We start from the raw sequence: 27,844 nt of genomic DNA, 5'->3' as shown, positions 1-27,844 counted from the left end.
CCCATAAATCAGCCAATTCACTCTGACAGTTTGCCTCCCGTCCACCAATTCACTCACTTGGCAACCTGCCTCCCATCCACTCACTCACTCCAACAGTCTGCTCCTGTCCATCCACTCACTCATTTTGACTTTTTTGCCCTCCTTATGGTAGTTTCAATTAAACTTTCAATGATGCTTTCATTTTGTACCTTTTTAATCATTTTCTCCATTACCATTTTACTTTGGTCTAACACATTACTTTGAAAATATAGTTGCCACTTTATGAAAGGATGTCTGAATTTATCATCCTTTTTTCTACAAACATAAAATCTTTAACAGGGAAAGAACAAATATTCACCTGACAATCCCTTACAGATTATTTGTGAAGTGGACAATTGTAAATATTGAAGTAACAATATTGAACAATAATGTAAGCTCTTCCTTTGTGATGCTAACGTGATCCAGAAATATCTCTCACATTGTACAATCGTTTAGTTATACACCGTGTATGAATAACTGCAAACCAGCAACTTTCAATGCACCAACCCTAAGGCATTTTAGTAACAAATATGGTTTGATCTGCTGTACTCCTAGATTTGTTTTTTTAGAAATCTTCTGAGTCTTGACAATCCCAGAAGGAAAAACAAAATATCACATTCTTTCACATGCAGGTCTCCACAGCAAACAACTACTCCATATGTTAGCTGTTATGTTTGCGGCTTACTATAATGCTGGTAGTTTGTTTATATAATGACGACAGCTGCATTATTTTCTGCTAAAGTTGTGAATAAATAAATAAGACACATAGGATATCTTCCTGGTGACGGAGATTTATGGCAGTTCTTTCATAACTGTGAAAGACCTATAATTCAAAAGCAATGCAGGAACAATTGAGTTATGAACATATTTTACACCAGAACCCTCAGTCACCATTGAAATATTCTTTTTCACTATTGTAACCCCATGGCGCCAAATGTAGTTCAAAACACATTTGTGAATTTATTTTTGGTAACTATTTACCACTACGTAGAACATTAAGCTTCATATTTTTTCATCCTAATGAGCAGCTGGATTCTCACATTTGTCAAAGGCACATTTGACTTTTGTACAAATACAGGCAAGGATGAAGACATTTTACTGAAATATGACAGAATGGAATCCTTCAGAAAGCACGAGCTTTTAGTGTGCCATGGTACTAAAATGTTACATGACACCATTAGCAAAGGTTTGCATCTTTTAACAGAGCCCAGGGGGAGAGGAAGAAATTGTTTTGGCTTTATAGGCATGAGTTAAACAGCAGGTTCCAAGGGATACAATGTTACTGAAAAATAGAGGTCTCACAAAGTGCTGACAGCAGCAATGCCATCCAATTGTGCTTTAGGTGCACATCTATACTAGTCTAGCAAGCAGAGTAAGACACAGTAAGGACAGAAAAACCCTTTCCAATTCTTGAGCCTTGGTGAGGGGAAAAGAAGAAATCGAACCCTGAAAATTGAAAAACATAAAATGCCAAAACAGATTCTTCAATGTCTGGGTCATTTACTCTTGAAATCCTTTCTCATTTACTGATGGCTGTGGCAGACCTTATTTTGTCACCAGTCACTTGGCACTTTGTTTAATTATGCAGCACGCAGACAGAACTTTTTTTTTCTGATCACATAAATCACATCAGTTTGACACAATATTCAATAGAGTCTGCCGTTGCAACAATACACTGAAAGATATCGACTCCAGCTCTCAAGTCCATAAGGTGTATCATTTAGCAGAGAGTGATAATTAGACACAGAATTTACTGAAAACTGTCAATAGCCATGTCAATAGAAGAAGTCTTAGCATCTATCATCCCACAAATCAATGAAGTTTTCAGCTATGAAATCAAGAAAATGATAGCTTTCAAATAAATGGTGGAAAGGAAACATGAAGATCCTTGGGGAGGAATAAAACAGCTCAATTTTCCTCACTGTGCAACTATTCGACTGGCTTGCTGAATGGAAAAGGTCAAAGAACATTACAGCAAAATATCTCTGAAACAAGATGTACAACATCTTTGGGACATGACAAGTAGCAAAACCACGCAGCTAAGGCCTGTATATCGTTGACCTGACAGAGGGAAAGCAAGGGTTAGCAGGTGCAAGTCAGGACAGGGAATGGAAGATTATAACTGGCTTTACCATCACAATACTACAGACTGCTTAACTAACATCAAGGTGGACAATGCACAATTCACTCTCTCTTCTGCATGCACACACATGCTTCAATGCATCAGGAGTAACACACACAAAATGCTGGAGAAACTCAGCACGTCAGGCAGAATGTATGTCCTGAGACCCATCACCAGGACAACCCTTCATCCCAAAAGCCTGAAACCACTGTATGTCCCTCTACGAGGATGCTGCCTGACCTGCCAAGTTCCTCCAGAATTTTGTGTGTGCTGCTCTGGATTTCCAGCAGGTAAAGATGTTAATAATCAATGCACCAAGATTTGGGATCATCTTATTCATTTCAGAAGACCTGCCCTGGATTCAATTGCGAAGGAAGAATGACAGTGCCTCTACTTTCTTAGGAGGCTGGGGAGATTTGGTGTGGCATCAAAATCTTTGACAAGCTTCTATAGCTGTGTAGTGGAGAGTGTATTGACTGGCTGCATCAAAGCCAGGTATGGAAACACCAATGCTTTTCAACGGAAATTCCTACAACATATAATGGATTTGGCCCAGTACTTCATGGGTAAAGCCCCCCCAACCACTGAGCACATCTACATGAAACACTGTCACAGGAAAGCAGCATCCATTATCAGAGATCCTCTCCACCTGGGCTATGCTCTTCTCTCACTGCTACCAGCAGTAGAAGGCAGAAGAACCTCAGGACTTGCACCACTAGGCTCAAGAACAGTTACTACCCTCAGCCATCAGCCTCTTGGACAAAGAGGTTAACTACACTCACTTTCCCATTCCTTGAAATGTTCCCAGAACCAATAATCTCAAGTTAAGGACACCTGTTATTTCATGTTCTCATTATTTATTGCTATTTATTTACATTAATCTTTCATTGATCTTGTTATAGTTACTATTCTACAGAAATGCTGCGCATGTCCACAGGAAAATGAACTTCAGGGTGACATATGCTGCTTGTACTTTGATAATAATATTTGCTTTGAACTTGATACATCAGAATTCAATCAAAATGGATAGCATACATCTCACATATTTATTTCTCCCATTTCTGACAACACTTGCTTGAGCTCAGGTGCAAAGTTCATTTTACTGTGAGGGAGCTTTAAATAGCTGAAGGCATTTCACAGAAGCATGATCTGAAAGGGACCAACATAAAGTCAGAGGATGAGGAATCGGACAACTGAGGAAAACCCTGGTAAAAGTGACAAGTCGTAAAGAGACTCTCAAGTGAAGATCACACTAATTCATTGTAAGATAAGGGATGGAACCACTACTTCCTCAGAGGGCTAAAGAAATTCAGCATGGCCCAGTTGACTCTTACAAATTTTTGTTGATAAACCATGGAAAGTATTCTGTTTGGATGCATAACAGCTGGCATGGCAACTGACCAGTGCGTGGCCACAAAGAACTGCGGAATTGTTGACACAGCTCAGCAAATCCCAGGAGGTGACCCCCCCCCCCCCCCCGCAGACTCTGTCTCTTCTCACTGCCTCAGTAAAGAAGCCAGCATAATTAAAGGCCCCACCTACCATGGACATTCTCTGTTCTCCCTCTCCCTTAGGGCAGAAGATACAAGCGACTGAAAGCACACAACACCAAGCTCAAGGAAAGCTTCTATCCCACTGTTATCAGACCCTTGAATGGGCTTCTTGTTCAATAAGATGGACTGCTGGGCTTGCAAACTACCTCATTATGATCTTGCACTTACTGGTTTGCCTACAACAACTATACAAGCCCTTCAACCATAAAGTTTGTGCCAGCCATCAAGCGCTCCAATTTTTTTATACTAATCCTATGCTCTCTATTATATTGTCCTGTTTAACCAACATCTTCTCCCAAATTCAACTACTCACCTGCACATTTAAGGTACATTCTTTGTGGCCAATTAATCCACCAACCTGCACATTTTTTGGGCTTTGGGAGGAAACTGTGGAAATATATTCAAAATGTTGAGATTTTTTTAAGCATTTAATCTTGCAATGTGACAAAATGGGTCCTTCATTAAAATCTTTTTGGAAATCTTTATCTTCTACAATTTCTAAGGCTCTGAAAATTAATGTACAACCTAATAGATTGACTGTTCTATTTGGAATAGTTCCGCATCATATTCAGGGTATTTCATCTTCAGACCAACATGTAATTGCATTTGTTACATTGTTGGCAAGAAGGGCTATTTTATTAAAATGGAAAGATACCTCTGTCCCTACCTTAATTCAGTGGTTTTCTCAAGTAACGTTATGTCTTAGTTTGGAAAAAATCAGATGTAGAACTTTTGATCCTCAATTTGATTTTGAGAGAAGATGGGGCTCTTTTGCCAAATATTATCATTTAATTTGAACTATTTTATACGGTTTCCTTCCAATTTTATTTTATATAAACATGAATTGGTGGTTGATGATTCGTTTTTTTAATGTATATGGACGATGGTAAGCCATATTGCTCCAGGAGTTGATTCCTAATGGGTTTTTTTCTTTTTTCTTTTTCTTTCTCTTGTAGTTAGTGGGGTTTCTTTTTTTTAAGTAAGTTGGATCTCTCTTTTTTCCTTCTTTTCTTTATATAAATTGTTTTTTTCATTATCATATATTATCCTTTTTGATAAGTTTTTTTCTTCAGCTTTATTAATTGTATATATATCAACTTGATGAAGTTTTTCATCATTTTACAGCTGTAGAAGATTATGTGTCAATAAAAAGATTTTAAAAATGAAAATTAAATGACAAAATGGAACCAGTATAATCCCAGAGTGCTTTACTATATGCTAAGTGTATACGTGACTGAAGGCATGTAATTATTGATCATTGTGTAAGTAAGGGGAGATTGGTACTCTGTGTGACCTTAAATAGAAGTGAAGCAAGACTGCAGCTGCTAAGTGGAGGAGCTGATTTACAGAACAGACAACAGCCAAAGAAAAGCCAGAAAATTTGGATAAAAATGAACTTTGTAAGCTGTAAAATGGAAGCTGCCTGCTGTCAAATATGAAGAATGGAGGTGGTCTTCCCTTTGCAAGTAATAAACATGCTTTTAATAGATCCATTCTGGGTTTATTGTGCTTTGTTGTAAGACCTACGAAAGGTACACATTAGAATCCACGTGGTCACAGAGAGAATGTGCACACTCCACACACACTATCTCCCATTGTTCCCACATTATTTCAACTGTCATGTCCAACCCACACACTCTACAATCTCTTAAAGCCTCTCTTCATCTTTGTTACAACCCAGCCAGATTTGTACCAGTAGCTGATTTGGATAGAATACACTTGGTCCACGTTTCCAAATCTGTAACAAAGATGGTGGGTCCTTCAGAACCCCACTATTAACAACACTTGGCCTAAAACCCAGCCTATTTGATCTTTCCCCCTTTTTTATTATTATTTAATTTTTTTTAGAGATAGGGCATGGTAACAGGACCTTCCACAACACGAGTCTGTGTTGCTCAATTACAGCCATGTGAACAATTAACCTCCTTACCCATACGTCTTTGGTATGTGGGAGGAGACCCATGGGGAGAATGTACAAACTCCTTAAAGATGGCAGTAGAATTGAATCTAGGTCTCCAGATTATTATTTTCTCGAGCACTACTATCATCTTCCTGATTAATTTTAGTTAGTTTGTAAGCCTATGTTTTCTCTCTCCCTCTTTTCATAAATCCTCGATTACATTTACCACCTTCAGATCGGTGCGAACCAAATTGACAATTGAAGCAGAGAGCATAATTTCAAAAGTGTCAGGATACGAATTTCAAAAGGAAGAAAATTAAAACATTCAACTGACTTAAAATGTTTAAAAATGGTAAAGTGAATTCACTTATTTAATATGCCTAAGCTTCAGAAAAGTATTCAATGAAGTACCCTGTGGAAATGATTTTATAAGGGAGAAGTGCTTGAAAAAGTGGATTTCTAGAATATACGAATTTTGGAAGGTGACAATTAGTGCATTCACTGTCTCCATGGCAACCCCTTTAAACAACTAAGAATGAGGATCCTGGTGATTTAGCAGCTTCCAACCCCATTCAATTCCCCAGTAGCATTTCTCACTGATGCTCATTTCTTCCATCTCCTTATTCATTCTGGACCTGCTATTCTTCACTTGTTGTATAAGGACTGGAGTAGAAAATGTCCTCTCTTATAATATGAAGAAAGATGCTGAATTTTTACTTTCTCTGCCATTTCCTTTTCCCTCCATATAATTTCTTGTCTCTCAGAATGTAAAGGAACCACATTAACTTTTGCTTTCCAGCTATGTTGTAGTGTGATCACTCGAGTTGGGTATGTTGTTCTCCTAAGGTGTTGCCTGTTGGTGAGTCCTCAGCTGGCTGTCAAGGCCACTTCAAGATCCACATTATCCAAGATGTCAGATGGATTCCCTTAATGGAGAATGACTGCGCGTGACCTTGTTTAATGTACATGTGGCCACCACATGGTCCTAGACAGACTGGGGTCAGGGTTGGACCATAAGACATATGAGCAGAATTAGGCCATTCAGCCCATTGAGTCTTCTCCACCATTCCATTATGGCTGACCCCAGATCCCACTCAACCTCATACACTGGCCTTCTTGCCATATTCTTTGATGCCCTGACAGAACAGGAAATGATCAAACTCCATCCTTAAATATACCCATGGACTTGGCCGCCACCACAGTCTGTGGGAGAGTATTCCACATATTCACTACTCCCTGGCTGGAAAAAAATTCTCCTTTCCTCTGTTCTAAAGGGTCGCTCCTCAATTTTGAGGCTGTGCCCTCTTAGTCTGGATACCCCCACCAGAGGAAACATCCTCTCCACATCCACCCTATCTAGCCCTTTCAATATCTGGTAGGTTCCAATGAGATCCCCCCCACATTCTTCTAAATTCCAGTGAGTACAAGATTATAGCTGTGAAACGCTCCTCATATGTTAACCCCTTCATTCCCAGAATCATGCTTGTGAACCTCCTCTGGAGTCTCTCCAAAGGCAACATAACGCTTCTGAGATATGGGGCTCAAAACTGTTGACAATACTTCAAGTGCAGCCTGACTAGTGTCTTATAAAGGCTCAGCATTACCTCCTTGGTTTTATATTCTGTTCCCCTTGAGATGAATGCCAACATTGCCCTTGCTTTCTTAACCACAGACTCCACCTGTAAATTACCCTCCTGGGAGTCTTGCACGAGGACTCCTAAGTCCCTCTGCACCTCTGAAGTTTGAACCTTCTCCACATTTAAATAGTAGTCTGCACTTCTGCTCCTTTTACCAAAATGCATTTTCATACATTTCCCAACACTGTATTCCACCTACACTTTTTTGCCCATTCTTCCAATACATCTAAGTCCTGCTGCAATCGCATAGCTTCCTCAGGACTATCTACCCCTCCACCTACCTTTTTATCCTCTGCAAACTTTGCCACAAAACCATCAATTCCATTATCGAAATCATTGGCAAACAATGAGAAAAGTAGCGGTCCCAATACTGATGCCTGAGCAGCACCATTAATCACTGGCCCACTTTTATTCCCACTTGCTGCCTCCTGCCTGTCAGCCATTGCTCTATCCAAGCCAATATCTTTCCTGTAACGCCATAGGATTTTATCTTGTTAAGCAGCCTCATGTGTGGCACCTGATCAAATGTCTTCTGAAAATCCAAGTAAATGACATCCACTGCCTCTCCTTTGTCCACCCCGCTTGTTAATTCTGTGACATGGAATGCAAGAACATTGCTGAACATTGATGGCTCCTCGGTAGAGATCATAAAGAGCACCAAATTTCTTGGTGTTCACCTGACGGAGAATCTCACCTGGTCCCTCAACACCAGCTCCATAGCAAAGAAAGCCCAGCAGAGTCTCTAGTTTTTGCGAAGGCTGAGGAAAGTCCATCTCCCACTGCCCATCCTCATCACATTCTACAGAGGTTGTATTGAGAGCATCCTGAGCAGCTGCATCACTGCCTGGTTCGAAAATTGCACCATCTTGGATCGCAAGACCCAGCAGTGGATAGTGAGGTCTGCTGAGAAGATCATTGGTGTCTCTCTTCCTGTCATCATGGACATTTACACTACACGCTGCATCCGCAAAGGAAACAGCATGATGAAGGACCCCATGTACCTCTCATAAATTCTCTTCCCCCGCCTGCTATCTGGGAGAAGGCTCCAAAGCATTTGGGCTTCCACGACCAGACTATGTAACAGTTTCATCTCCCAAGCCATCAGACTCCTCAATACCCAGAGCCTGGACTGACACCTTACTGCCCTATTGTCTTGTTTACTATTTATTGTAATGCCTGCACTGTTTTTGTGCACTTTATGCAGTCCAGTATAGGTCTGTAGTCTAGTGTAGCTTTCTCTGTGTTGTTTTTTTTTTATTACGTAGTTCAGTCTAGTTTTTTGTACGATGTAGCACGATGGTCCTGAAAAACATTGTCTCATTTTTACTATGCACTGTGCCAGCAGTTATGGTCGATATGACAATAAAAGTTGACTCGACTTGAAGATGACTGGGGAACCTTCACTCCTGCAGCTTTCCTCCACCTTTGCTGCCATTTTCTTTTGCCAGCTCTGCCATTAAGGTCTTGGTTTGATGGCTCTTTGTCTGAAACATCCCCCTTTGACCTTACCGCATAGGTGACCCTGTGAGGAACTAAATCCAAGTGGCACAACCCTCCAGCTCTCTGGAACTCACAAGCCTCTGCACTATGGCAAGGTGATGATCCTTGCAGAGCCAGCCATCTGCACGTTGCTTTTGTTTCTCAATAGGTTACTTCCATATTGTACTTTTCCTTTCCTTTACAGATCCTTGGTCCTCCATTGCTGAATTCTGAAATATTTTGTGTCATCAGGGTAGCTTTTGGGCTTTGGGGCTTTAGTGCAGGTATCTACTTATTCTAGACTTTGCATTAATTCCCTAAATCCTGACATTTTCACTTCATAGGTTTTACTGCATTTTTCAAAGCTATTATAACAAACTCATATCTTAACATGTCTTCATTGTTTAAAGCCATGGTTTCAGCCTGAATTTCCGAGTATGTGTAAAATTCTACTCAATTTTGATCACTCTTCCCCAGATGCTCATACCCATACCTATTAAATTATTGATTGACTTTATTATGCATTACCAAATCTAAAAAGCCAGTTCCCTCAATGGTTCCTCTTGCATATTCAAAGGTACATTTAATGTCAGAGAAATGTATATAATATACATCCTGAAATGCTTTTTCTTTGCAACCATTCACGAAAACAGAGGAGTGCCCCAAAGAATGAACGACACTTAAATGCTGAAACCCCAAAGTCCCTCCCAGCTTCTACCTTCCCCGTGTTAGTGGCAGCAAGCGCCAATCCCCCCTCCTCCCACCAGCAAAAAAATAGCAAGCATCGGCACTGTCACTGAGCACTCAAGCATGAGCAAAGCAACAACAAAGGCACAGACTTGAAGTTACCCCAAAGACTTCACGTTTCACCCGGTATTCAACATACCGCAGGTTCTCTCTCTCCCTAATTAGGGAGAAAGAGGTGTCTCCATTTTCTCCATTCATTTAAAAAACAAGTACAATAACTGGTACTGGGTTGAATAAACAGTGTCATTCTATTCTTGCAGCCCAGAAGATATCAACGTTGGAGTCACATGGTAATGCAGCGGTTAGCATAATGCTTTTACAGTGCCAGTGACCTGGATTCATCCCCATCGCTGCCTGTAAGGAGTTTGTATGTTCACCCCATGACAGCGCGGGTTTCCACAGGTCGCTCCGGTTTCCTCCAACATCCCAAAGAAGTACAGGTTATTAGGTTAATTGGTCACATGGACAGCACGGACTCATGGGCCAGAAGGAGTGTTACTCTAAATAAATGCTTTTAAAGATTTCAGCATGGCATTATGGCACATTGATGCTCAACTAAAACCTGGTTCTCCTGCCAGGATGGAGAAATTAGCCACCAATTTATTGTTAACTTACCTATCTCAGAGATCAATCCTTCACAAAAACAAACAAGAGAAAAAAATATTTCAAAGAGCAGTCAGGAGACAGAAGAAATTGCAGATGCTGAGATCTACAGCAAAAAATTTGCTGCAGCAAACTCAACAAAGCAGCCTCTGTGGAGGCAATGGAATAGACAGGGCGCAGCAAGTTCATTGTCATATGCACAGGTACATCTACAGTATATACAGGTGCAAAGGAAAATCTACTAACAGCGGCAATACCGACACATTGCATTGCAGGCACAACATTAAGAAGCAAGTAAAAACATAAATTATACAAGAATAGTACAAGAAAGAACACAACAAGAACCAAAGAAAATCATAGACACAAGAGATCTTCCAGAAATCTTGAACAACACACACAAAATACTGAGGGAACTCAGCAAGTCAGGCAACATCTGTGACAGACAGACATACTTTATTGATCCCGAGGGAAATTGGGTTTTGTTACAGTCGCACCAACCAAGAATAGTGTAGAAATGTAGCAATATAAAACCATAAATAATTAAATAATAATAGGTAAGTTATGCCAAGTGGAAATAAGTCCAGGACCAGCCTATTGGCTCAGAGTGTCTGACACTCCGAGGGAGGAGTTGTAAAGTTTGATGGCCACAGGCAGGAATTACTTCCTATGACACTCGGTGTTGCATCTCGGTGGAATGAGTCTCTGGCTGAACGTACTCCTGTGCCTAACCAGTGCGTTATGGAGTGGATGGGAGACATTGTCCAAGATGGCATGCAACTTGGACAGCATCCCCTTTTCTGGCACCACCGTCAGAGAGTCCAGTTCCACCCCCACAACACCAGTGGCCTTACGAATGTGTTTGTTGATTCTGTTGGGGTCTGCTACCCTCAGCCTGCTGCCCCAGCACACAACAGCAAACATGATAGCACTGGCCACCACAGACTCGTAGAACATCCTCAGCATCGTCCGGCAGATGTTAAAGGACCTCACTCTCCTCAGGAAATAGAGACGGCTCTGACCCTTCTTGTAGACAGCCTCAGTGTTCTTTGACCAGTCCAGTTTATTGCCCATTCGTATCTCAAGGCATTTGTAATCCTTCAGGGGAATAAATAGTCGACGTTTCGGATGGAGACCCTTCATCAGGACTAAGAGTGCAGACCGTTTTTGGCCAATATATAGAAATGAGAGGGAGGGGCAAAATAGAGGCTGGGAAATGATTTGTTAAATCAGTCAGCAACTGGCTTGAAGTATTACTTGGCATTACTCATCTCGTCACCTCTTCTCAATCAGCAGATCAGCGTATCATCAATGTCTTGTTAGTAAAATCTAGCTAGTAAATGCCACTTCAGTCTTCCGATTGTAAAAATACAGCTGAATAATATTTGCGGTTACACTCTGGGATAATTCACACTCAAATTAAGTAAGCTCATTATATAGCAGAATATCAGTAAATATCACAACATGCTCATTCTTGCTTCACTATCATTAAATGAGCAAAATACCGATTTCACATTCGCATTACCCAATGTGATAACACTGAATTACATGATGGCTTTCCGGTGATCTAATATGTAGCAACTAGAGTATCAGAAAATGATTTTCCGAGATCAATCTCCCTACTCATCATGCTGTGCACTAGAGGCAAGTGTTCGTCACTAATATTTAAAAGGTTTTGCTGACAGAAAAGACCTGCTTGTTGATTAAAGGGCCTGTCTGGATAACCTTTTATTTGAAGAATGATTGCCAGTGGGTGACAAATACTTCTGTGTTACTTCCAAGGCAAAGATATTGACATTCAAATTCATGGTGCTTACATTGAGCAGATGTCACTGTTGGCAAGCAGCTTCACATCAACTGCAGGTATAGCTAGTGCCGGGCAAGAAAACAAGCACTACCAATCTGAGCCAAAAGCCCTCAGCAGCTGAATAAGTCACAATTCACTGCCAAAATCTTTCTTTCCATAATCATACACTCAGAGGGCACTTTTACCTAATAAAGTGGCCACTGAGTGTATGCTTATGGTCTTCTGATGCTGTAGCTTACCCACTTCAGGGTTTGACGTGTTGTCCATTTGGAGATGCTCTTCTGCACGTCATTGTTATAACTAATAGTTATTTGAGTTACTGTCACCTTCCTGTCAGCTTGAAACAGTCTGGCCATCTCCTCTGACTTCTCTCATTGACAAGGCATTATTGCCCATTATTGGGCTATACAACAACGGAACCTCTTGACCATATCTGCATGCTTTTATGCATTGAGCTACTGCCACATGATTGGCTGATTAGATATTTCCATTATCAAGCATGTATACCTAATAAAGTGGGTACGCAGTGTAATCTCATTACAAATACTCATTGTTTCTAACTCTACACTCAAGCATATCCCATTGTCATAACCCCACTATTAATTCCAAGCCATATTGCTGCTTAAAAGCCAAAAAAGCTGACCCTTTGCATGCGAAGGTCGTTCTCTAGCATACAATTTCCCTAAGCACTACTGACAGGAAAATCCCAAAGCAAATACTGCCACATCTTTCTTAATGTGCTTTCAGTCGACAACAAGGTAAAATTGAACTACAGTGCTGTATCAGACCAAAGGTTATACTGATAATTCTGTTAGTGTAATTAGATCTTTACACCACATGTTGAAATTTAGAGGTTTCTGATATATTCATAAATTATTTTATGATTCTGTGGCCTGACATAATGTAAATTTGTGGCTGCTTAACACACATCTTCACCTCACTTTGAAGAATATGATTGGCAAGCCTGAAGTTCAGCCAAGTTACTTTCACACTGTTGATTTAGAGTCCTTTCCATTAAATCAGGCTCACACGGTTCTTTTGGTGTAAATACAAATTACAAAGAAAGAAGTTACATATTGGATTTGAAGCTGTGAGATGGTATAATATGCACGGGATATTCTACAGTTGCTGCAAGTCTGGAACAACACACAAAAATTGCTGTGGGAACTCAGCAGTGTGGAATAGGTATTTTGGACCGAGACCTTTCATCAGCAATGAAAAGGAAAGGGGAAGAAGCCAGGATAAGAAGGTGGATGGACAGAAAAGAGAACAAGGTGTATACTACCAGGTGAGGTAGAAGGTGAGAGGGTGGGGGAGGGGTTGAAGTGAGAAGCAAGGAAGCGACCGATGGAAAAGGCTGAAGAAGAATGGATCTAATTGAAGAGGAGAGTGGACCAGGGGAGAAAGGGAAGGAGGGGCAACCAGAGGAAGGTGATGGGCAGGTTAGCAGAAGGGAAGGTGTGAGAGGGGAGCCAGAACAGCTATTGGTAGAGAGAAGTGGGGGGGGGGGGGGGGTGAGAAATTTTAATGCTAGTTGGAGAAACCAATGTTCATGCTGTCAGATCACAGACTATCCAGACAGAATATGAGGTACTCTGCTGAGTTCCTCTAGCAGATGGTATAATATTATTGAAAAGATCATTTTTCTATCATCACAATTTTACAAAATCACTGTGCAGGGTAATTAGGATTACGCCACCATCTGGAATAAATGCCTTGCATTCTACTTTGTTAATGCTTATAGGTGAAATGAACAGAATAAAGGGCAAGACTGAGGAGTAAGCAAAGCTGAAAGCGGTACATCGTGAGCCTCTGGCTCAGAGGTACAGCAAAGAGTCAGATCCTTCAGCTTCTCGAGTCTCTTTCAGATGGCCAGGCAACTATTTTTACACACTTCCCACTCTAATTCATTTAATTCCTCTCAAGAGTCTGATCAACTCTCTTCCCCTCCCTGCTTCGCCCCACCCTTTCATCATTCTGGTTGATCACCACAATAGGGACGCTTTACAGTGTACTAGAGGTGAGGACTGAACACATCTAATTGAAGCACTGAGGCAGGACCTTTGCTAGTTGTACCAGTGTGGTGTCCATGGTGCAGAAGTTTAAGTTTATTATTATCTGACTGTACATATATACAACTAAATGAAACACTGTTCCTCTGGACCAACCCACAAAACATATATTACACATAGCACATGAAACAATATATTACCACAAATAAATCAATAAAATATAATACAAATTGCAGGTGGTGCGCAGCACAGATACAGAATAAACAGTTTAAGTAATACTTGTAACAAGACCTTGGTGGTGGCAAAATATACATTAGACTCACTGCCCACGGGAAGAAGCTGTTACCCAGTCTGGCAGTCCCCTAGTCCTGATGCTCCTGTACCTCTTTCCTGACAGTAGTGGGTCAAAGAGATTGGGTGATTGGTGGTAGGAATTTCAACATGGATTTTCCAACCACTTCCAACAAGGATGTGGTGATTTGGAATCTGGAGACCAGTTGCATAATATCCTCTTTCCTAGTCATGGACCTGGCCCGGTTTGGGTATAATATTGGAAATGCTTATTTAAAGGCGGCAAATAATGACAAATAACAACCAGAGTGGAGATAATTGTGTAAGTGAAGAAAGAAATATTAGTTTTATTTGTCACATGTGCATTGAAATATCAGAGCATACAGTGAAATGCATCGTTTGTGTCAATGGCCAGCACAATCCTAGGATATGTCACAGTCCGCAAATGTCCCATAACGCAGCATGCCCATAATTTACTAATTAACTAACTCGTACATCTTTGCAATGTGGGAGAAAACTCACATGGTCAAGGAGAGAAAACACAAGCTCCCTACAGACAGCAGCAGGAAATAAACCCTAATGTTGGTGCTATAAAGCATGATGCTATCATGCCACCTAACCCCGCTCTCCTCTCACAATCAGGCTTGGTGTGCTTTCTGCACTGGAAAACTGATCTTATGCTCATAGTTCAGAGGTCATTGTTTTCCGTGCACTAAATCCACATGTGGCGCATTGGGCGGCAACCTTACCATTTCCTTAGCAATTTTGTCTCTTTTTTACAAGGCCGAGTTGCTTGCTTGGCGCTCAACCCAGCACGGATGGAAAGTGTACAGGTAGCCGGCCAGATTCAAAGCCGGGACTGCTCGCCTCAAAGTCCAGTGCAGATGTCACTGCAACACCAGCCAGCAACACTAAACCCCTTCTAGACTAATTACCCCGATTTTACAGGGGAACGTTGCTGCTGCATCTGTTTCTTTGACTGTTTAAACAACTTCTTTTAAGACAACTCTGCAGTCACTTGAGTATTTGGGAGTCATGTGCAAATGACTCACCTCGTTGAGTGCTGGCAACGTACCTACCTGAATGAGATCTGTGGTTTTAGATTGGCATGGTTTCATATCCAATGATTCCCAAGTGCAGCGCTTTGTGTTGATGCAGTGTTGAAATTGATTTGAATAAACCATGAACAATATACAGTAATGAAAATTCCACCCATCCCTAAGGTCTTGAAGTGACTTGCTTTTAAAATAACTCAGTGCAGAATGTTGAAGACAATCAATGGCTATTTGAGAGTGTTTGATTATTTTAATGTCGGCTGTGCTAATTCACCTCCTTTAATATGGCAGCTTCGAAAGTGCAGTTCAGACAAGCAAAGAGGAGTGGCTCTGAGTCACTTATTGTCACACATGGCTTTTTGAAATACAGAAATTTTCAAGTCTCATTTAGGTCAGTTACTTTAGAACATTTTCAATCCTTGTTATTCACTATGCATCAACTGTTTGCTCTGGGATTATATGCAGCTATTAAAAGTTAACTATTCACATAATCACAACCCAGGTTTGAAAGCATCTATATCATTTTATTAGGGCAGTGCTTTCATCTTTTATATGACATTACATCTAACTTCATATCAGATTAACTACAAAGAGATTTTACTGCGTTTCCATTCATTTAGGAAAACCGATGTAATTAGAATGAACTATAAATGAATTGCCTTGTGGAATAATGCTTCAATATAACGTGCCCTAAAGTCAACAGTTTGCATTTCAAACGATTCATATAAAGGTTTGAACAGGTGCAACAGGTTGTTTCCTTTTGCCAAGGGCTGCATAACATGGGACAGGCATGGGCCAGTACACGGTGGATTTTATACGAATGAAGGAGGGAGCTCATTGAAATCTATCGAGTATTGAAGGGCCTAGATAGAGTGGATGTTCCCCATAGTGAAGGAACCTAGGACCAGAGCAAGCAGCCTCAGAGAAAAAGAATGTCCCTTTAGAACAGAGATGAGGAGGGATTTCTTTAGCCAGAGGGTGGCGAACCTGTGGAGTTCATTGACATAGATGGCGGTGGAAGCTGAATCATTGGGTATATTTAAAGCACAGGTTGATATTTTCTTGATTAGTCAGGGTGTCAAAGGTTCTGGGGAGAAGGCAAGAGAATGGGGATGAGAGGGATAATAAGTCAGCCATGATCCAATGACAGAGCAGATTCAATGGCCTGAATGGCCTAACTCTGCTTCTATGTCTTATGGTACACTCATATCTTTCTATTGTTACTGCAGGTTAAAAATAGATCACAGGAATAAAAGACATCATGAGTTCAATCCTGGTCTCCTGTCTACCAACCTGAGCACCTGCCATTAGTTAATATAAACAAAAATTAGAATGTATAAAGTGATTATTGTAACACAGCTGCTCATCATTTTTGCAAATGTGGGTAATGAGAAATACGTATACATGTTATAGTGTATATTATCTATATACTATAGGTAGAAAGGATGCTGCCGGGACGTGAGGATCTGAGTTAAGGGGAAAGGATGAATAGATTAGGACTTTATTCCCTGGAGTGTAGGACAATGAGGGGAGATTTGACAGAGGTATACAAAATAACGAGGGATATAGATATAGATGCAGGCTAGATGCAGGAAGATTGTTTCCGATGTTGGAGAAGTCCAGAACGAGGGGTCACAGTTTAAGGATAAAGGGGAAACCTTTTAGGACCGAGATGAGGAAAAAATTCTTCATACAGAGAGTGGTGAATCTGTGAAACTCTCTGCCACAGGAAACAGTTGAGGCTGGTTCATTGGTTATATTTAAGAGGAAGTTAAATATGGCCCTTGTGGCTAAAGGGATCAGGGGGTATGGAGAGAAAGCAGGTACAGGGTTCTGAGTTGGATGATCAGCCATGATCATACTGAATGGCGGTGCAGGCTCAAAGGGCTGAATGGCCTACTCCTACACCTATTTTCTATGTTTCTGTATAGATGAGTTAAGTACAAGTACACTTTTTCTGCTGAGGTGTTGTGAGACTAGAATTAGGGGTCATTGGTTAAGGGTGAAAGATGAAATGTTGAAGGTGAGCACAAGGGGGAAATTCTGCCCTCAGAGGGTGGTAAGAGTGTGGAACGAGCTCCCAGTAGAGGTGGTGGGTGTGGGTTTCATTTCAACACTTGAGAGAAATCTGGATAGGTACGTGGATGGGAGGCGGGGTGGAGTGCTATGGTCCAGATGCAGGCTAATGGGATTAGGCAGATTAATACTTTGACACGGACTAGAAGGGCTGAAGGGCCTATTTCTGTGCTGTAGTGTTCAGTAAATCAGATTGCTGGAAGGAAAACACTAACTTACTCAGCTTTAAAGGCATTAATAACTAGATACCAAAAATAACTGGGACCACTTTGCTAGAGAATTGACTTGAAATTTATGTACTTAAAACTGAAAATAACAACTTTCCATTTTTGCTCCCTTTATGTAGTACTTTATATTAGCAATCTTTGCTTTGTTTACACATGCCATTAGCCTAAAATGTGTCAGCTTTAAAAACAACAGAAAATTAGCAGCATAAACTCATACTTTATCAATCTTAATGGTAGTGCCACTGCACGTGTGCTAATTATTAACACAGGAGATTCTGCAGATGCTGGAAATCCAGAGTAACGCACACAAAATGCTGGAGCAACTCAGCAGGTCAGAGAGCATCTATGGACAGGAACAAACTGTTCCTGTTTCGGGCCAAGACCTTTTATCAGTACTGATGAAGGGTCTTGGCCCAAAACGGTGATTACTCATTCTTCTGACCTGCTGAGTTCCTCCAGCATTTTGTGTGTGTACGTGTGCTACTGTGCAAATTATTCTTTTATTTTGAAGTTACAAACAGCAACATCAACATTTAGTTCAGTAAATGCTCCTCAGCAGCACAGTACAATGACATAACTCCTGACTCACAGCTCCACCTGCCCAGATTCGACGCCAACCCCCACTGCTGTCTGTGCAGAGTCCGCACGTTCCCAGGTGACCTCGTGAGTTTTCTCCGGAGGCTGCAGTTTGAACCCACAGATTTCAAAAGTGAGCAGCTGGTGGGTTGATTGGCCACTGTAAATTGTTCCTTATTCAGTGTGTATGTGAGTGGATTAGAATATAATGGGATTAGTGTAGGATTAGGATTAGGGTAAATCTAGTCAGTGTAGTGAGTCTGGTGCAAAGACCAAGGAGGTATTTAAAAATGCTTAGAAATTCTGTGTTCTGTCCTAGTGTAATAAGCTACCAACAGTGCGACTAACAGAATTCTAAAGAAATGAACTGTCACTCAAATATGACCATGCTGGGTCTGTAAACATACTTTATAGTTCACTAAAACGGCAATTATTAAATCCAAGGTGGTACCTCTTAGAGATTTTTGTAGGTTAATTTTAGACCATGGTAAAGTCATTTAATAATTTTGGGTTAATCAGGTTTGTTGGGGGTTGCTGGGGCAGCATGGCTCAAAGGGCCAGAAGGGTCTACTCTGCACCGTGTCATTAAATAAATAAATAAGCAACACTCTTAAAAGGAGCATGTCAGGTAAGAAAAGGCTCAGCTGGCCGAGAACTAATTATTGTGTTGGACAAAATAAACATTCTAGACTGAGTCAAAAGAATGATTTAAACAGAGGTGATGACAGAAAGTGCAGAGATCCAAAAATTGGCCTAGTTCATCCAAACCTCAGTTGTTGGTTCTACAGAGAACTTCTGCAGATGCTGGAAATACAAGCAAGACACAAAGAACGAAGGAGGAACTCAGCAGGCCAGGCAGCACCTATGGAAAAGTGTACAATCAATGTTTCAGGCCAAGACCCTTCATCAGGACTGGAGAAAAAAAGATGAGGCATCACAGTTAGAAGGTGGAAGGAGGGGAGGAAAAAACACAAGGTGACAGGTGAAACCGGGAGGGGGAAGGGTGAAGTAAAGAGCTGGGAAGTTGATTGGTGAAAGAGATACAGGACCGGAGAAAGGGAAATAAGATAGAAGAGGACAGAAGGCTATGGAAGAAAGAATGTTTGGTAATACTCCACCGTCCCTTCACCATTTCTCATTCGCATTTCCCTCCCTCACCTTATCTCCTTACTTATCCATCATCTCCCTATGGTACTCCTCCCACTTTTCTTTCTTCTCTGGCCCAAAATGCCAACTGTACCCTTCTCCACAGATGCTACCTGGCCTGCTGAGTTCTTCCAGCATTTTGTGTGCATTGCTTCAGAGGACTATTGGCTCACATATGGGTGGTGGTCAGATCTACCTGACTTCCCACCAACATATTGCAACCAGACGTCAGGAAGCGGTGGAGATCAGATGTAAATATCGTGGGCTTTCAGTTCCACGAATGGATTTAGCATTAAGTCCTTCAACTTTATACCAGGGTTTACTTGAATAGGCCCACCAGCCTTATGAGTGGGGTGGTGGCTTGCTGTTTGTATCATCTATATTATGTAATAATTTTAGTTAAATTTTAGGACTTGTGTTTCATATACAATTAGTTCTATTTAATAATCTTTTAAAAAATTAACACCTTTAGGGAGCAGCGTCTCAGAAAGGCAGTGTCCATTGTGAAGGACCTCCAGCACCCAGGACTTGCCCTTTTCTCACTGTTACCATCAGGTAGGAGGCACAGAAGCCTGAAGACACACATACTCAGCGATTCAGGAACAGCTTCTTCCCCTCTGCCATCCTATTCCTAAATGGACATTGAAGCTTTGGACTCTACCTCATGTTTTTTTTTAATATTCAGTATTTCTATTTTTGCACATTTTTAATTTATTCAATATACCTAGTTGATTTACTTGTTTATTTATTATTTTTTACATTTTATTTTTTTCTCTCTGCTAGTTTATATAGTGCATTGATCTGCTGCTGCTAAGTTAACAAATTTCACATCACATGCCTGTGATAATAAACCTGATTCTAATTCTTTTGTACTGCTACTGGGCACCATGGTAGCATAGCAGTGAGCTCGATGCTATTACAGCTCAGGGTGTTCTGAATTTTGTAGCTTGATTCCAGCATGGTTCTGAAGGAGTCTCTGTGGGTTCTCCACATGGAATGCATGGGGTATCTCTGGGTCCTCCCACAGACCAAAAGATCTACCAGGTCCTGTGATTAGGTTAGGGTTGAATACCTGAATAAGTTATCCAGGATTGTGGGGTTGCTGAGGTGGGAAGGACTACTCTGTGCTGTACCACTAAATAAAGAAATAAACGCCACTAATGAAATTGTGATATTTAAAAGGCATTTGGACAAACAAGTGGATAGAAAAGGTTTTGAGGGATTAAAGTTTTAAAGTCAAGATAAAGTGGATGCCAAAAGGACAGTTCAAAAGAGGGGGAGTCTTAAAAAAGAGGGCACAGCCTCAGAATACAAGGGTGTCTGTCTAGAACAGAGATGAGGAGGAAAGTATTTATCCAGATGGTGGTGAATCTGTAGGTTGCGATGGAGCCCAAGTCATTGGGTATACTTAAAGAGGACGTCAATAGGTTCTTGATTAGTAAGGGTGCCAAAGGTTATGGTGAGAAGATGGTAGAATGGGGTTAAGAGTGAAAATGAATCAAATGAATGATTGAATGGCAGAGCAACTCAGTGGACTGAATGGCCTAATTCTACCCCGATGTCTTCTCTTATCAGAATCAGGTTTAATATCACTGGCAAATGCTGTGGAAATAGGGTTCATTGCAGCAGCAGTAAAATGCAATACAAAAATAGAAAAAAAAAGTGAATTGCTGTAAATATATACATATAAAGGTTAACTTAAATAAGTAGTTCAAAAATAGAAATTTTAAAAAAGTCGTGAGGTAGTGTTCATGGGTTCAGGTTCCATTCAGAAATTGGATGGCAGACAGGAAGAAGCTGTTCCTGAATCATTGAGTGTGTTCCTTTAGGATTCTGTAGCTCCTTCCTGATGGTAGCAAGGAGACCAAGTCATGACCTGAACATGTCTGATGAATTTGGGCCAAATAAATGCAAGTAGATAGGTCTAGCTCATTTAGACAACTAGCTTGACACAGATAAGGGAAAGAAGGACTTGTTTCCACACTGTATAGTTCTATGACTCTAATACTCTTAGGACACTAGTCCACCACTGACAGACACCATTTTTAAAAAGACTTAATGTGAGTAATTACAAGCTAATTAATTTTAAATGTGAGAAGGAGAAAAAGTTGGAGTTAAGACATGATTGGTGAGCAAGTGAATGAAATTCCACGCAACAAATTAAAAATTTGTAAACGCAGACATAATTAGGCAAATGCAGTGGCCATTGTCCACATCTGTTTGAAAAGTCAATAACATCCCGTGAAGATACTGGATAGAATAGACCACAAAGGGAAAGTACAATTGGCCTTGTTAACAACCAACACTGTTTGCACTCCACATCTCCACCTACATCACATCATTCTCACAGCATAATTTTTACTTCCTTTCCTCTTATCTAGTTTCATTTTGAATTCACTGCTAACTTCTCCATTCATTTTCCGCAATCTTGGATTCCACGTTCTAATCATCCCAATACAAAGAAACCTCATACTTCATCCCCTTTTGGATTTATTAGCAATCATCTTGTGTTTATGGCCCCTGATTTTGGACTTCCACACCAGTGGGACTATTCCATCCACAGCTGCCCTGTCCAAGCCATTCATAACTTTTAAAGACCTCACTTTGGTCTCCTCAAAGTCTTCTTTCTAAGAAAAATGCCCCAGTGTTCAATATTTTCTGACATGTATAATCTTTCAGTTCTTGTACCATCCCTATAAATCTGGTTTTGCACTCTCATCATTGTCATACTATAAAAAGAGTATAGAGGCAAAGAGAAGTCAGTTCTCACTGTTCTTTAAATATAAACTCAGTGGCTATTTTATTTGGTATACCTTTGCACTTGCTTGTTCATGCAAATATCTAATCAGCCAATCATGTGGCAGCAACACAATGCATAAAAGCATGCAGACGTGGTCAAGAGGCTCAGCTGTTGTTCAGCCCAAACATCAGAATGGGGAAGAAATGTGATCTAAGACTTCTACTGTGGAATGATTATGTTTATACCAGATGGGATGGCTTGAGTATCTGAGAAGCTGCTGATCTCTCAGGATTTTCATGCACAACAGTCTCTAAAGTTTACAGAGAATGGTGCACGAAATGAAGAGCATCCAGTGAGCAGTAGTTCTGTGGGTGGAAATGCTTTGTTAATGAGAGAAGTCAGAGGAGAGTGGCCAGACTGGTTCAAGCTGACAGGAAAGTGACAGCAACTTAAATAACCACACGTTACAACAGTGGTATGCAGAAGAGCATCTCTGAACGCACAGCAGTTGAACCTTGATTTGCTACAGCAGCAGAAGGCCACACTGAGTTCCACTCCTGTACCTAATAAAGTGGCCACTGAATGCATGTTTGTGATCATCTGCCTTCTTTTACTTATTCTTCTTTCAAATATGACTCTGCATCTGTTGGAACCTCTGATTTACACTTTGACGGCGTGTTTTCGGGCCGAGTGAATGATCGGGAGCTTTGGTGTCTCCGAGGAGTTTGGTGAGGTTTCTAGCGGAGTGTTTCAGCCAGGAGGCCAAGAACCCTGGAGATGTGGCGTGAGCCCATGACTGACTCCATTTCTCGCTGACCTTCCTGATAAAAATGTCACACAAAATTGAAATGAAAATGTAAAAGGACAAGAGCACAAGGTGGGTGGGTGTTCAACACGGCCTGCCTGTGTTTGAGCAGTCTCTCTCTCCCTCTCACTCAATGCTGTCGAAGGATGTTGCCACAGTCTTGGGTCTTGGACTAACTTTAATCGACTGGGTCCAACTGAACTGAACTAAAGTGAACATTCCGAGACAGCTTCAATTACTCTGTGCTTTGATATTTTATATTCTACCCTTTTTGCTCTTTTTTGCCATTTGTGCAATTTGTTCTTTATTTGTGCGCATTGGGAGTTTGATGTTTTCCATGGTGCTTCTTTATTTCGTGGCTCTCTGTGGGAAGATGAATCTTCGGGTTATATACTGCATACATACTTTGACAATAAATGTTCTAGGAATTATGATCATATATTTCCCATAATCTATTGTTTGGTCTGAACCACAACTGAACCTCTTGACCATGTCTACATGCTTTTATGCATTGAATTGCTACCACATAATTGGCTGATTAGATATCTGTATTAATGAGCAAATACAGAGCTGTACCTAATAAAGTAGCCACTGACAGTATAATACTCTATATTATCTTAGTTGATCAGAACAAGACCTATTTAAACACACAAAAAAGGCAAATACAATTTTAACCAAAATCTCAACCACCACATTTTTTTACAGCAACACACATGAATGATTCATATTGTTGAGATGGCTGAAGATCTAATTTCACAATTGCACTCCATTTAATCCTGGCTACATCAATAAAGATTAACCCTGGTAGAATGACAGATAGCAATGGGGGCTCTGTCATATTCTCTTGTATCTCATCACCAGTTCAAAGAACCATCCTAAAGAAATCAAATGAGCAACAAATTAAATTTATTTTTCAGTACCAACAGTTTGCTGACCACATTGACACTCATTATAAGGGTATAAAAATCATCAGGTTTGTTAGGAACACGAACAATCAAGTCTGTGTTTCCTTGGAATATACACAAGATTTCTGATGTTTAGGTGCGATTAAAACTGCAAATTAAGTGCAGTAATAAGCAAAATTAGCATCTCATTTAATACGTGAAAAATATTTACACGTGTAACATATTAATAGCAGCATCAAAACCATGCAGACTTGTTTACAAGGTAGTTGAAATGATGTTTATATTTTTCAACACATCTCATCTGACTACTTTCAATAATTGTAATATTCACAGAGTGCATTTCAAGCCGATTTATCATATTCAACAGAATAAACACACAATCATTTTTAAATACATTTAGGACTTCCATTTAACAAAACTGTTATGAATGTAAAGGCTGATTTGAAGAGTAAAGCCCAAAGGAACCAATTTCCTATTAAAGCATCTGATAGACAAAGTGACAGCATATTACTTTCCAGCTCCAATTTTTGGAGCATGTGAAAAATGTTGTGGTTGCTGGTATGTGGTCCAAGATGAGTCATAAATCTTCCTTTATCTCTTTCATGGTGTTAGCAGAAAAGGATGAGTTGCTTTTTTCCATCTCATTCACATGTCTATCTGTCTGTTATCCATGCCCTTGAGCAAAGATTACTGATGCCCTGCCTTTGATATATGACACATCACACAGCAGCTTTTCATTGACTGAATTAACCTGGAAAAAAAATGCAAACCTGCCTGCAGTTTGTTCCCAAACTTTCTCATAATTCTTTTGGACAATCTGGCATCCTCTCATATCTAAAACAAAGCATATATTGTAGGTGACTTTATATTATATCGATTCCAATGCATGGTATTCCTTTGCTACATTATCATTGAACGTACAATGTAACCTCTTGACACGTTCCCAACGCCATCACTTTGGTAAGCTAATAGTCTAATATACCATTGCCCTCACTAAACACTGACATCATTGTGTCTGCTTCCTCACATACACTACAGATACTAAATAAAGTAATTATTTATATCCCTTTTTTGTAAAATATAACTTTCCTGCCCTACAATTCCATGGGTTCCAAGGTGGCTGATGAGATCATTGTTTGACTCAGACCGTGTAACTATGTGTAGAGTACCTAGTTTCCATCTGGGTAGCTTATAACTTAATGGCATGAACATCAATTTCTCCTTCCAGTAATTTTTCCCCTCCCCCTTCCCTTTTCTTCAACTCCCCACTTTGGCCTCTTACTTCTTCTCCTTTCTCCTTACCTATCACTTCCGCCCCCCACCTCCCGGCAACCCCCCACCAGTGCCTCTCCTCCTTCCCTTTCTCCTATGGTCCACTCTCCTCTCCTATCAGATTCCTTCTTCTCCAGCCCTTATCTTTTACACCCATCTGGCTTCACCTATCACCTTCCCAGCTAGTCCTGCCTCCCCTCCAGCCACCTTTCTATTCTGGTGTCTTCCCCTATTCCAGTCCTGATGAAGAGTCTCGGCCCAAAATGCCGCCTGTTTATTCATTTCCATAGATGCTGCCTGACCGGCTGAGTTCCCCCAGGATGTTGTGCATGTTGCTGTGGATTGCCAGCATCTACAGAATCTCTTATGTTTATGGGTAGAGTACTTGATGGGAGATGGTGTCTTCCTCTTACCAGTAACAAAGGTATAGTCCTGATATTAAACATGCATTCTCATTAACACCCCAAACTAAAGACTCCCTAGGCCAGGAGTTCCCAAGCTGGGGTACATTGACCACTTCATTTATGGCAGGAGTCCACAGTCCTTGGCCTGAGGCTAAGTCTCTAAGACTCTAAATCTAAGGATTCCTGCATGTAGAAGGGGATGTTCCATTTCAAGGAGCTTCTGAAATCATCCTTGAATCATTTCTGCTGTCACCCTGTCAATCTCTTACCACAAATGAGCTCAGAATAGCACATTATTTTCAGCAGTCTGATGTTGGGTACACAAACAGCATGGCCTGACTCATCAAGGTTACCGAGTGTAAGTCGGGCATCAGTGCTGAAGATGTCAGTTCACATCCTGTCAGTAGACCTGAAGGATTTTTCAGAGGCTGCTTGCATCTCTGCAGTGCTCCGAGGTTCCTACTATATCCTTAACCCAGGAACAAACACGAGGCTGAGGATTTATGCATTTGGTGGCCAGTTTATTAATGACCTGCTCTACCTAATCACTGAGGGTATGTTCACAGTCTTCTGCTGCTGTAGCCCATCCACTTCAGGGTTCAATGTATTGCACAGAGATACTCATCTGCACACCACTGTTGTAATGCACAATCACTTGAGTTACTGTCACCTTCCGATCAGCTTGAACTAGTCTAGCCATTCTCCTCTAACCTCTTTAATTAACGTTTTCGCCAACAGAACTGTCGCTTGCTGGATGTTTTTGCTTTTTTTTTGCATGATTTTCGTAAACTCGAGAGACTACTGTACAAGAAAATCCCAGATCAGCAGTTTGTCAAGTACTTAAACCACCCCACGTAGCACCAACAATCATGCCACGGTCAAAGTAACTTAGCTCACATTTCTTCCCCATCCTGACATTTCATCTGAACAACAAACCTCTTGACTGTGGTTTTATGTCTTGAGTTGTTGCCACAGGATTGGCAGATTAGGCATTTTCATTAACGAGCAGGTGCACAGGCAAATTCCTGATAGAGTGGCCACTGAGCTGGATGAGGAAGTGGCCACTGGGATGCCAGCACCAACACAAGGGTGAAAGCCACAATGTTAGCAAGCTCTCAGGCAAATCACCCACAGAAATAAAGACTGTGAGAGGATCAGGGTAAACACGAGGAAATCTGCAGATGCTGGAAATTCAAACAACATATACAAAATGCTGGTGGAACACAGCAGGCCAGACAGCATCTAGAAAGAAAAGCATTGTTGACGTTTCGGGCCGAGACCTGAAAATGTCAGGGTGACCATTCCTACACCCCCCCCCCCTTTTTACCATTACAAGTCATGTATGGCCCCCAAGAAATAAATTGGGGAACTCTTTAAACCTTGCACCAATTGTAGGTACCTTCAGCAGTATGTGCAAATATTCAAAACATTTCTATGACAGAGAAACGAATGAGGAAATTGAGGCAAAATGTTCTGTTTACATCCCCCAGAATCAATAAAAATCTAAGTAGGCTTGTTTAAATTTTGGCTCCATTAATCTTCCAGCTTTTATCCAATTTACACTTTGTTGAATCTAAAGAGAAATAAATAAATTGCACACACTGAAGGGAGACTTTCATTTAATTGTCATCACTGGTTGATAAGTTTATGAGTAATAAAAGATTGTGATATAACAGTGAATTTTCACTTCTCTGTGACCACACCTGGTATGGATAAATTGGTTAAAAAGAAAAAATGCATGCATAATTTATCAGTGTTCACTGCTTGTTTAGAAGAATGAGGATGGGGGAGGGATCTCATTGAAACCTATTGAATATTAAAAGACCCAGATAGAGTGGACATGGCCAGGATGCTTCCTGAAGTGGGGGAGTCCTTTAGAACTGAGGTGTGGAAGAATTTCTTTAGCAAGAGGGTAGTGAATCTGTGGAACTCTTTACCACACACAGCCATGGAGGCCAATTCATTGGGCATATTTAAAGCAGAGGTTGATAGATTCTTGATTAGTAAGGGCACCAAAGTTTCAAAGTTCAAAGTACATTTAATTATCAAAGTTTGTATACATTATAAAAAAGACCAACGAATACCCAATGTGGAGGGGAAAGCGAAAGAAAAAAACACAAATCATGCAAACAACAAAGCAAACAAGAGTATTCAGAATCAAAGTGAGTCCATAGACACAAAGCCCGCAGTATCTAGAGCAGGTCAACAGCCTCACACTCAGTGCAGTGAAGAGCAGAACAAATGTCACAGAGCCAGCCTGACTCCTGCCTCCGGCCCTGACACCTTACCTTATCAATCCATCTGACCTGGCATTTATATCATCCAAATGTTGAGTCATTCCTCACTCTAAGGCCTGGGCCCTGTCACAATGGTACACTCTGGCCCTGGAACCTGTCACCACGCCTCGGCTCATACCCGACCTTTCCGAGTCAGACCTTGCTCTCAGTTTAGACGTTCAGTCTCCAAAACTCC

At 40.8% G+C, this 27,844-nt stretch overlaps 1 protein-coding gene across 4 annotated transcripts in view; it reads right to left on the bottom strand.

Moving 5' to 3' along the window:
• Positions 1-27,844, bottom strand: part of lrmda (leucine rich melanocyte differentiation associated) — a 1,063,446-nt gene that overhangs the window by 610,236 nt on the left and 425,366 nt on the right. The window contains exon 1 of one of the 4 annotated variants that reach the window (XM_059946547.1): positions 4,007-4,025. The exons of the other annotated variants lie outside the window; for them this stretch is intronic. Coding sequence (XP_059802530.1) covers positions 4,007-4,014 — 8 coding nt within the window. The 5' untranslated portion in view covers positions 4,015-4,025. Of the gene's footprint in view, positions 1-4,006; positions 4,026-27,844 lie in introns of those variants that run through there. 4 annotated transcript variants of the gene reach the window in all.

Source organism: Hypanus sabinus, chromosome 21 (assembly GCF_030144855.1).
Source record: "Hypanus sabinus isolate sHypSab1 chromosome 21, sHypSab1.hap1, whole genome shotgun sequence".
In the NCBI taxonomy this organism is placed as follows: Eukaryota; Metazoa; Chordata; class Chondrichthyes; order Myliobatiformes; family Dasyatidae; genus Hypanus; species Hypanus sabinus.
The sequence above is the reverse complement of the archived record's forward strand: the minus strand, read 5'-3'. Positions and strand labels throughout refer to the sequence as shown.